Source organism: Vipera ursinii (assembly GCF_947247035.1).
Source record: "Vipera ursinii genome assembly, chromosome: 1".
Classification (NCBI taxonomy): Eukaryota; Metazoa; Chordata; class Lepidosauria; order Squamata; family Viperidae; genus Vipera; species Vipera ursinii.
This window is the reverse complement of record NC_139512.1, coordinates 77,631,127-77,643,395: the sequence shown is the minus strand read 5'-3', so window position 1 is coordinate 77,643,395 and position 12,269 is coordinate 77,631,127. Positions and strand designations below refer to the sequence as shown.

Sequence of the window (12,269 nt, the reverse complement as noted above, 5' to 3'; positions counted from 1 at the left end):
TTCTATTTTATTTTATTCCTTTCCTTTCCTTATTTTCTGCTTCTTATTGTGTTCTCATGTTTTAATTGTTGTCAGTCACCCAGAGTCTTTGGGAGCTGGGTATTATGCAAATTACTTACCTACACAACCATACTGCTTTGCATTAATTCTTTTGCTTTCTATTTCCAATCACTAATGAATAGTTATTATTACTGCTACTATATTTTTTTATTGTGGTTGCTGTTTATATGTCACTTTGTTAATTAAATCAGCCTGTTGTTGTGTTCCATTTCTAAAATAAATCATAGTATCATAATAGGAAAAGCCGACTTTCAGCTTCCCTATGATATCTTTAGAGACAGAATTCTTTTTTTAAAAATCTTTCTCTTTAGTTACATCTTCACCTCTCTGTTTTTTTTTTTAAACTCACTTTCTTTTGAATCAATGCCTTTTAAACAGAAAGGCCTGTTGGGAAAGTAGTTGGAAAAGAAAGATGGTGATAAAATCTTTCAGCTTTTATACTGATGTCAACATATGCTTTGGAAAGTTTATAGTATAAGAGTTTATAGTATAAGGTCAAAGGCCCTAAAACAGCAGAATTCCAGTTTTGTGGCAGTGGTTTGACAATTTTTTTAAAAAAATAAATAAATTCCATCTCTATTACTTTTATATGTAACTCAAACTCCTTCCTCCTTTTATTCTCCCCATAACAATAGGTGAGGTGTGTTGGGCTTAGAGAGAATGACTGGCCGAAAATCAGCCAGCCAACTTTCATGCCTAAGGCAGGACTAGAACTCACAGTTGCCTGGTTTCTAGGCAGCTCCTTAATCATTATATCTTCTTTTTTCTTCCCACTTATTCCCAACAGGGCAATGCACTATTGCTTAAGCTTGCTGATGTAAAGCCTTCCTGTTCAATCCATGTTTGCATCAGTTGGACTGGAGGAAAAAATAAATATTTAACTTGAAAATTCAAATTATCAAGTCCCCAAGATTAAGGTAAGAGATGGTAGCTCAACTTCTGTTATGAAGCTTTTAAAGATTGTCCTGTTTATGCTGATGGTGCCATTTGTATCTTGATTACATAAAGAATAGAATAATAGAATAATAACTTTATTGTCACTTTGAATGTACACTAATCAACATAGATTAAAATGAAATTTCATTGCATACAGCTCTCAAAGGTTCCTCACCTCCAGTATACACTACATGAATATGACAAAAATAAATAAACACAAAATTATGCATACACCCACATATATTACATGACACAGAGAAACAACACCGTCTAGTTCGGATTACGTATACATGTGCATGGTGAGAAAAATGAATCTTGCAAATTTACCAAATGCAAACTTCAGCTGCTTGTAAACCTTTTAGGTCTACACCCACAGCCAGAAATAAAGGGACAAGTACAGATATGTGTTTATGAAAGTTCATGAATAATGACAATCCTTTTTTCCCCCCTGACACTTCATTCCTTTCTCTTTTTGTTTTTCGGAAGAGGCAGACAGATCTTGGTAGATATCTGAACAGACCTAATAGATTTTAAATGAGACCAAAGACCACATGAAATTAGATTGAGGGTCACATGTGGTTTAGCAGATACAAATAGTTGTCTGGAATACTTCTTAATAGAGTACTTTTAAAAAATGCAGGTATTTCAACTATGTGGAAAACTCGAGGGGAACTAATGAAGTTTCATTCACTTGTGCTAGATTTCTTATTCTTTTGTTCCTTCTTTCCATGTTCTATTATGAAGTCTATTGGTTAACCACAGCAAAAATGTTTTCTATACTATTTCCTCTAGGTTTTTCCTGGGATTCTCCCTTGGGAATTTTCTCTGTAGATATACATAATATTTTTTGTCAGTGTGGAAGAATTAATGCTGCCATTTGCAATGAAAGGAAACAGTAGGAGTTTGCAATTTAATATTTACATGTATAGAATTTTTAGCATTTTTAATGGTAAAATTGTAGTGTCGCTTAAGCTGCCTAAAGGGTAGAGATTAAACAAAACGGCTTTTTAAAGTTTTCTCTCAACAGTAATTCTGTGGCAGGTTGTCTCTAGCAGTAGAGGAGGCAAACTTTGACTTTTATCAAACACAGCTATGCATTTGAGACTGGTGTCTTCACATTTGTTTTGATATTGCTGAAAATGTATTGCGTTGATATGTGGCTTGTCTTAAAAGAATATTGTGGCTTCAAAAGGTACTTGGGGAAAAGAGGTAGTGGAATAAGAGCTCAATTTTATCAAGCTTATTGGGGTTCTAGGCTATCCCCAACAGCAAAAGCATCCAGCATATCTTCTTTCTTTTAACTTCATCTGGTCCATTTGTAAATTGTGGTTGTGTTGTGTATGTTTGTGTGTGTGTGTGGGGGAGGGGAAATTAGCTTCCCAAGCAGGAAAAATAGCCAGGACATGTGAATGAGTAAAAATTGGCATTCAGAGGATAAAAGTCCCTTCCTTTCTAAAAGCTACAGATCAATTGATTATGTGGCTGTTTGTGAAGTGCTACTCCAGCCTCACAGCAGGCTCCGTGGGAGTGCTGTGGCCATCTTCTCTGATAGATGAATGATTTTTCTTTCTTTCTGTGCTAGGACTCCTAAAATAATCAGGCAGTTTCAGAGATGTTTAAAAAGGATCCATGAGTTGCTTTCCACTAAAGCAAGCCATGAACAAATCTAAATGAAGACATGTTTTATAAGGAGATCCTTGGGGATAAAGAATAAAAGGGGGGGGGAAATTGAAATGTATCATGCCGCAAAAATTCTACTGCCTTAGAATGAGCGGGGAATGACAGTACTTTGAATAATTTCATATTATGAAAATGCATTTGTGACTGAGTGGTATAGAAATATCTCAGTAAATCACTTGATATTGTCAAAATATACTTGTAAACTGAAACCAATTCCAAATCCACTTTTGCTTTCAGTGGAAGTTAAAGTAAAATTTAACTCCCACTGAAAGTAAATGAAATTAAATAAAATTTAATTAAAGTAAATGAAATTTTAAAATAATAACTTTGAGTGGACTCGTGCCCATAGGTCGATGCCATTTTAAGCCAACTAATGTTAAAGCTATGAAATACGGGCAGTCTTTGTGTATGGAAGTTGAAATGGAAATACAAGGTTTTGGTATTTGGCTTACCCAATCTAGTTATAAATACTGTATATTCTAAAATACTGGTAGTCCTTCATTTACAGACAGAACCTGGGACCAGAACTTCCATTGCTAAGCAATACAGTTATTAAGTGAGTTATCATGTGACAGTGTCCAGTTTTACTACCTTTTTTGTGGTGGTTGTTCACACAATTATTAAGGAAATCACACAGTTGTTAAGTAATCCCAGCATTTCTCACTGAATGTGCTTGTTGGAAACCAGCTGGGAAGGTCACAAATGGTGACCACATAATCCCGGGATGCTTCAACCATCATAAATACATGCCAGTTGTCAACCACCTAAATCACAATCACATGACTGGGGATGCTGTGACTGTCATAAGTGTCATACTTTCTGCAGTGCTATCATAATTTCAAATAGTCACTAAACATGGTCGTAACTTGAGAACTACTGTAGGATTACCTAACTTTCTCTCCATATAGATTGGAACTATAATTTGTAGAACTTGCGGTTAATCCACGCCTGTTGTCCACTTGTGAATTGCAAGGTTAATGCAATTAACCTAGAAGTCACCAGTTTGGGGAAGACAAATCAAAACCCATAGCTACTACACTTCCTAACAAAGTCAGTGAATGTTTCTGTAGTCTGTACTTAAGCATATAGATGAAATTATCTTAAATGCTACAATCCAATAGTTGTGTTCAATCTTGATCAATAATGATTTATTTCTAATTTTACAATGTATTATTAGGTTCTATATCTTGTAGAATGATCAAAAGTAATTTGATGTTTGTTTCAATTCTGTGCCCTTGTATTCAATTTAAAATGATAGATAATTTCTAGTAAAGCATGTATAGCAGCCTCATGATTATGTAGCTCCGGTAATACAGAAAACATTTTTTTTGTTCTGGAACTTTATATTTTCTTCTCTGTATCCTGCTTATCCATCTGTTCTGGGAATAGCTAGAGATTTTTACAAAATTAATTCTTTGAATTAGAAATAGATCATGGTGTTGTGGACATGTCCTGGCCCTGAAACTATCTCATTTCATTCAGAACACCTTGTCTGGAAGACCACATACTGCTTCTGATTTAGGGGAACAACTTCCAGAGAATTGTGAGATCATCCCAAAGATGGATGGAATGTACTTGCAGGGTTCAGAAAAGAAATAGTTAGGTGTTCTCAGTGCTTTATTTTTTTGTAAAAAAAGAAGAAGAAGAAGGTGCCAGAACTCACAAACATCATACAACCTGCCTTGCCTACCCTACAAAGTTTACCTTTGTAGTTGGAAAAAAAAACAACCTTCATTTTTTAGTGTATATAAAAGACTAGGGTTTTGTTCAAATTAAGTTAATACTATTAATGTTACCATGCGCTGTGTGGCTTTAAATTACAAGAAGGCATTTTATTCATCTTTTGGGATATTTACCACTGGCATACCCATTTAGTTTAATGAGTGGAAATGTCAGCATACTATGTGGAATGAAATTGGCCCAATAAAACAAAATTTGGTTGCTTGTAAAAGATTGAATTATTTTTAAGAAGTTGTCAAACAAGGTGGAAAAATTTACATTTGGAGTTTAATATGGATATTGACTTGAAACAAATTAAAGTTGAAACTTCAGTGAACAGATTCCTTTTAATTTATTTTTAAGTTAAACCCAATTTAATAAATAGATCTGATTAAACCTCATACTGTAGTAGGTCTATCTTTACATCTGACCAATACATAATTAATATATATTATTAATAATAATAATACCTCCAAATCACAAGACATTAACTTTATTCTTATTCTTCCCCTCTGCAGTTTGAATATAAAAGTATAAAAGACTAAAAAGAGATTTTCGTAGACATCTCAGCCTTTGAACTACCCAAGGAACCAAAACAGCAAAGTTTTGCTGTCGGGCAAGCTTCCACGCCAGCTGACTTTCTTTCCTCTTGCTTTGCCTCTTTTTAACCTCACACACACACACACACACACACACACACGCATGCACACACACACACACACACACCTTCTGTAAGGGAAGGCAAAAGGCTCACTCACCCTCTCGTGAAAGATGGCCTCCATGTTTATGTGTCTCCCACTGCCACCATCAGCTTCCACACCACATAGTCTGGCTGTGGTGCTCTGGCGCCTCATGGCTCCTAGAGGAGGCAGACAGCACCGGAGGGGACCCCGCTCACACCGTGCCACCAGCGGGGCATTTTCAAAAGCAAGCTAGGATAGGAAGGGCAACAATAGGAAAAGAACGCAACTCTGGAAAATCCGTCGAAAAAAGGTGCCAGAACTCTGTTCCGGTGCGCTCTATGACAAAAAAGCCCTGGGTGTTCTAGATTACCCCAGGATGTTCAATTCCCAGAATGATAGATTTGTACATGTATTTGGTAGGTAGAGAAAATATGGATCATGGAGGTACTATGATTTTCTTCAGCAAAGAGGCCACCTGATTTGCCTCATTGAAATAACTACGTATGCTGGCTTCAAACAGTTTTTTTAAAAAAATAAGTTTATACTAATAGAATCTTGCAAGTTTAAAGGACACACATGGACACAGTTAGACAGACAGACAGACAGACATATCCTTCTACTTTTCAGAGAACACCCATCTCTTCTGAGTGATTTCTCTACCTTCATTCCTTCTCTTCACCAATCATTGCCCTGGTTGGGTCTCTTCCTATTTCTCAAAGTTATTCATACAGCCCATTAAACTGTCCAGCCTGAATAATTTTTGGTATGCAACAGAGAAATCCAGCCTGTGTGGCATCAGTAATGTGTGGCTGCATTATTTTGCTGAGTTCTTCATAAGGGGGACAGGCTATATAATTTTGGTATGTATTCAACCTGCACTGTGTGCCAAAGCCACCCTAGAGAGCTTTCAGCCATTGCTATGGGAAAAGGTCCCTCTAAGTCTTTTTCAAGTGCAGGCTGTAAGTGGCTATAAAGAATATTGTGATAAAGCAACACTGCTTTAAACCACATTTCTTCTGGAAACAACTTTAAGCAGCTGTTACATTTATAGTGCTTTCTCTGCTTCATTTAGCAGATTTCACCCACGTTTTGTCTAAAATTTGCTTAGAGTAAGGCATGTTCCATCAAATGAAATGGAAAATTTCAAATGGATGTGTTTATCATTGACCTACAAGTTGGGAATGCTTAAAGGATTTTCTTGTGTATTTTGTGCCATCTAAACACATATGCTTACAAAGTGAGGTGGATTACAGAACAGATTAGCATATGTACTGAGATAAATTAGCAGCTTTTAATAACCGTAACCTTCTGAGGACTTACCCAAGTTTAATTAAACCTGTGACTAAGTTTGCTTGGATAGGCTTAAAGTAATAGAAAGTGTTATGGTGTGACTGATTTGTTAAGAAATTGTGTAGAATAATGCTTTTATCTTCAAAGGATCAATCCCAACATTTACGTTTGTGTTCAGATTATCAAAAATTTAAGTATGAATGTGCAAAGTAAACAAGTGTATTTTTATAATATCCCTCCTATATACACAGAATTGATCCTCATTTGCTGCAGCAGTAGGTGTTGCCAATTACAGTGGAGTCACCAGTGTGCTGAGCAGAATGAAGAGGACTGAAACTGTGTGAAATCATTACGGAATTTAGCTATTTCTGGTAGACTTTTCAGAAATCCCTTACAATTTAAGATGGAATGATTGCTTCATAATAACAAGATGACTCAGGTGCCTGCTTCCAGCTATAGGAAATGATAAAATCTGAGCCATTCAGAACTGTTGATTCCTTTGTCTACTGCGGAAAGCCTACAATGACAGGGCAAGGAACAGGAAGAAAATAAAGGTTAGTCTGTAGTTGCCTGTACCTAATATGGAAGGTGGTTGTGGTTCCACCTTTATAATTTTGCTGAAATACAACACAAATACAACACTTTCTCATGTATGAGAGGCAGGGCTTTTTTTGTCATAGAACGCTCAGAACAGAGTTCTGGCAGCTTTTTTGGATGGAGCCTTGTAGGGTAGGCAAGGCGGGTTGTATGACATGTGTGAGTTCCGGCACCTTTTTCTTTTAGAAAAAAAGCACTGATGAGAGGTATAGACCAGGAGCCTTGGTGGAGCAGTGGGCTAATGCCTCCTTAAGTAACACCAGCTGCCTGCAGTTAGTGCAGGTTCTCATCCCACCAGGCTCAAGGTTGACTCAGCCTTCCATCCTTCCGAGGTTGGTAAAATGAGGACCCAGATTGTTGGGGGCAATTAAGCTGACTTTGTAATAATGCCGCTTGGGGGGGGGGGCGAAAGCCCTAATAAGCAGGCATATACATAGAATGAAGGCTATTGCTAAGCACATAGGTTTGTGCTTAAATTATAAGCCGCCCTGAGTCTTCGGAGAAGGGCGGGATATAAATGGGATTAAAAAAAAAAAGCTGCCAGCCCATATTGTGTGTTGTTCTGGATCATCGTATTTTCAGATAATGGGTGGTCTGCAATAGAATTCCCATGGCTATTAAAAAAAAAGAATCTGAACACTATTCTTTATATACCCACTTCCTTTTTTTCATACTTTGCAATTTGGAAGTGGAGCTCTAAAATGGTGTGATTTGGTAGCTGCCTAACTGTCTGAATGCTCTTGACTGCTTTGCAAGTGTGTAATCAGCCCCTCTCATTTGAGTCCTTCACTTTTCTCCCTTCAAAAGTAGGCTGCTGCAGTGTTTGAACAGTTAGCTGAAGTCATTACATTCACTGACCTTTTAACTGTGGTTACTTGTCTAGACTGAAGTACTGTAAGTCATTTGAAAGGAGGAGAAGACCTAGGGGGTCAGCAAAAGAAACTGATAAATCAATTGAGGCTGAGGATTTGTACATTCAAAACCATAGTACGAGGGGGGCTTGGGGTGGAGGACTAGGCTGCTGTCAGCATAGCTCAGGGGTAGGCAACCTCGGCTCTTTTATGACTCGTGGACTTCAACTCCCAGAATTCCTCAGTCAGCTGTGCTGACTGAGGAATTCTGGGAGTTGAAGTCCACGAGTCATAAAAGAGCCGAGGTTTCCTACCCCTGGCATAGCTAGTAAGGAAGATGCATTTCATACACAGGCATTCTGTTTACCCTGAAGAATTTATTTATGTGCTTAAAGTGTATTTAGTTACTTATATTAAACTAAAAACATGTAACATAGAAAAATGAAGGCTGTTCATACAAAATGCCAAAATAGAATTTAGGCTGGTAGAAATAGAAACGCTTCATTGTTTTCCTCTTTTCTCACAGAAGATCAGATGTTTTGGTTTTTATTTTCAAGTAAGTATAGTTTTCTATTCATTCCCAAAATGCTAGCATACATACGTACAGTGTTGCACATTTGAAAATCACCATTTTGTACCTTCATTAGATGTTACATTTTTCAGTTAACTTGTATTTTTTTTTCTTTTTGGCAATCAAGAATTTCTAAGCTAAAGCTAATTGTTTCATGAATGTAGAAATTCAGTAGAATCCTTCTAGACTCAATATTAGTCGTACCGGATGTTCAAAAATCAGGATATCTGAAACTTGTGTGTCATTGATACATAAGACCTTTAATATCATATCTGCACCCGATTCATGAAATTTAAAATCTGTCCCCTTGTTTACAAATTAGACAGCTAACCTGTGCCCAATAGATTATCTCTAAGTGCTATTTCTGTTCCATAGCTTTACTGATGGATGTTAATAAACTTTTATGTATGATTACACCTACCAATTACGTTAACAAGTGAAAATAAGCACACACTTTTCAAAAGGGTGTTGTCACTTTCTGAGGAAAACAAGGGTGGATATCCATCACAATAATAATGATAAAGGATTGGATTCCTTGTTTATATTATAGCATAGGTTGCTTTCCTGATCTTTTTTGAGTTTTAAATGTTTTAAGTGAGAAAGCTAAACTGCCCTCAATTATACCTAATATTTAATGTCACTCTTTTGCTTTTAATTCTTCAGAGAATTGTAAACAAAAAACATTGCATGTGCTTGTGTTAATGCCTGGAATCGGGATATATGGGTCCTTAGAAAACACAATTAAAAAGCAATAGTAAGATTTAAGTCTTTGAAAGTCAGTAGGGTTATTTTGTTTTAAATTCAAACACTCCAATCAGTGTGTTTCTTGGACATTGTGTCTCTCGGCAATAGAATGTAAATGTGATCATTAAAGATAATTAGCTTTTGCCCTGGGTATTAAGCGAAATTGCATGAGTATAACACCTTTGCTAATAAAGTAACCCAAGGAGAGAAGTGAGCACAAAAAGGTTTCAGACTCACAATCCAATGCATTGTATCTGCACAGAAAGTGCAAAGGGTTTTTGTTGTTATAGAAGTTGGAATTTAGTTCAGCTGCCAGGTTGTGCTAAAATCATTGACAGTCTATTATATTGAATCCAGGATAATAATAATAATAATAATAATAATAATAATAATAATAATAATAATAATAATAGTAGTAGTAGTAGTAGTAGTAGTAGTAGTAGTAGTAGTTGGAAGGGACCTTGGAGGACATCTAGTCCAACTCCCTGCTCAGGCAGGAAACCCTGTACCATTTCAGACAAATGACTGTCCAGTCTCTTCTTAAAAACTTCTAGTGTTGGAGCATTCACCACTTCTGGAGGCAGGTTGTTCCACTGGTTAATTTTTCTGTCAGGAAGTTTCTCCTTAGTTCTAGGTTGCTTCTCTCCTTGATTAGTTTCCATCCATTGCTTCTTGTCCTGCCTTCAGGTGCTTTGGAGAATAGCTTGACTCCCTCTTCTTTGTGGCAGCCCCTGAGATATTGGAACACTGCTATCATGTCCCCCCTCACTCTTCTCTTCGTTAAACTACACATACCCAATTCCAGCAACGGTTCCCTATATGTTTTAGCCTCAGTCACCTAATCATCTTTGTTGCTCTTCTCTGTACTCTTTCTAGAGTCTCAACATCTTTTTTTCATCGTGGTGACCAAAACTGGATGCAGTATTCCAGGTGTGGCCTTACCAAAGCATTGTAAAGTGGTATTAGTACTTCACTTGATCTTGATTCTATCCCTCTGTTAATGCAGCCTAGCACTGTGTTGGCTTTTTTGGCAGCTGCAGCACACTGCTGGCTCATATTGAAGTGATTGTTAGGTTTTAGGTATACCTAAAATCTCAGATCTCTGAGAAAAGGTAGGAAACACCATGAAGTTAGTTTTTTTAAAAAAACACTCCCAGGTACATATTAAAAATGTCCAGCCTATTGCTAACTTACCACAGCTCATGGAGTAACAAAAATCTCCTTGTCATTGCTCTATGTAAGAGAAGAAAATAAATGCCTTATATTACAAATCCTATCCATGTTTTTCAGTGAATGTTATGTGCATTTGCCTGGCCATTTGCAAAATGCAAAGTTTTAGGGAGGAAGGAGGCCATATTGATGGAATACAGTTCCTTCTGTTTCTATTAAACAGCACTGTTATTGATGGACAGCATAGAAAAAACTCAGGAAAAAATGCTGATTTAGTCTTTGAGATCAGCTTATATCATGGAGACAAGCAGGACTAATCTCATCTGAAAGTGATGCAAAGTGTGTATGTGGAGATGTCAGCCTTTCAATGTAGACCACATTAGGAATGAATGCTGACACTACTTTTACTATAAAGTTATGGTAACATAGTCTTGCAAGTCTGAATGTGTTCTTCCACATTCCTCCCTTTATCTTTGTGACAACTAGGGAAGGTCTTGTCTGATACACTTACTTAGATTACAGTTCTGCCCTAGACTCAGATTTCTTTTATCTGACTGTTTTCATGGTAGAAGAGCCTCTACTAGTTCCTCAAGGTGTTATGCCTATTTAAAGGGGAAAGGGAGCACAATGGCTCCATTAAAGTTAAAGACATTGAGCTTATTAGCTGGATAGCCCTGGTTTGCAACCCAAGTGCTGCACAATGGGGTGAGCTCCCACTACTTGCACCAGCTGCTGCCCACCTAGGAGTCCAAAAGCATGCAAATGTGAGTAGCTAAATAGATACCACTTTGGTGGGAAGATAACAGTGTTCCATGCACCTCAGAGTAAAATTATGTTGGTCATAATGTCACCAAGGCCTGCAAAAATTATGATTTCACCATATGATTTGTCCCCTTACTATATTACTTCCAAGGTATCCATTTTAGGAGGATAAGGAGACTGGAAATGGTAGTGCAGCTGCAGCTCTTACTGAGGTGATAACTGACTTGAGAATGATGGGTGAAATGATATAGCAGCGGTAATATTATTCTCACCATCCCTCCTTTTACATCACTCCTTCCTTGTAGATTATCGAGGTTCTGAGAGTCATAAAGCAAGAGGAGAGAAGAGGCCTGGCCCCATGCCTCAGAGTCCCAAGACACTTGCATCTTCTTTTGGTATGCCCGTAGCAATGAGTTGACGATTTTACAGTGTTATATTTGTTTGTCTTGTTGTTTTATTATTATTTTCGAAGCAGAATTAAATCTCCATCTGTAGAGGCAATATTTATATTATCTCTGCAGATGGAGAATCAATGTTTTAGCTACGAATGGAAACAATTAGTCCTGGCACATCCCCATAGATTTAGCGTCTTCAACAAGTTCTTATGTGTCTGCTAGTATTTCCTTTTTTTACCACTAAGTTGCTTAGTAGTGAAGTGGTAGTTTAAAGAATTCCAGCTGCATTCTGAAAATCTTCAGTACTTCATTGTTCATCAGAAGAAGATTTGGTAATCTTAGACACATTGAGCTAAGATTACAGTTCTATCCATATGTAAATAATTTACTGATAATATATAGCCAGTACAATTTTTTTCACAGTATATTTGGTCAAATATTTTTCATGGAGTACATTTTATGGGACAAAGAGATTTTTAAAGTAAACTAATGTTTAAAATGAAATAAAGTCATTTAATTCATACTGAAGAGGTCAGCATATATGATCAGCGAAAATAAGACCTCAAAAAATTATGAAAGAGTGGCAGCTGTTCCATCTCTGAAGAATTTACTAAATTGTCATGAATTATTGGCACTATAATTGGTAGTAATGGCCCTACAATCAGATCAGGTCACACCAGGGTGCATTTGATTTAAATTTAAATTATGATTTAAATTGAGTTGATTTAAATCAAGCCTTTTTACTAGTGATTTAAATCGTGATTTAAATCACTAGTAAAAAGGCTTGATTTAAATCAACTCAATTTAAATC

At 36.8% G+C, this 12,269-nt stretch overlaps 1 protein-coding gene across 4 annotated transcripts in view; it reads left to right on the top strand.

Annotated features, from left to right (window-relative positions):
• Positions 1 to 12,269, top strand: part of TSPAN18 (tetraspanin 18) — a 208,560-nt gene that overhangs the window by 107,946 nt on the left and 88,345 nt on the right. For 3 of the 4 annotated variants that reach the window (XM_083371075.1, XM_083371076.1, XM_083371078.1), the window contains 2 exons: positions 848 to 977; positions 11,369 to 11,458. In XM_083371075.1, the coding sequence (XP_083227201.1) occupies positions 11,422 to 11,458 (37 nt within the window). In that variant the 5' untranslated portion in view covers positions 848 to 977; positions 11,369 to 11,421. The remainder of the gene's footprint in view (positions 1 to 847; positions 978 to 11,368; positions 11,459 to 12,269) is intronic. The other variant, XM_083371077.1, reaches the window with a different exon arrangement.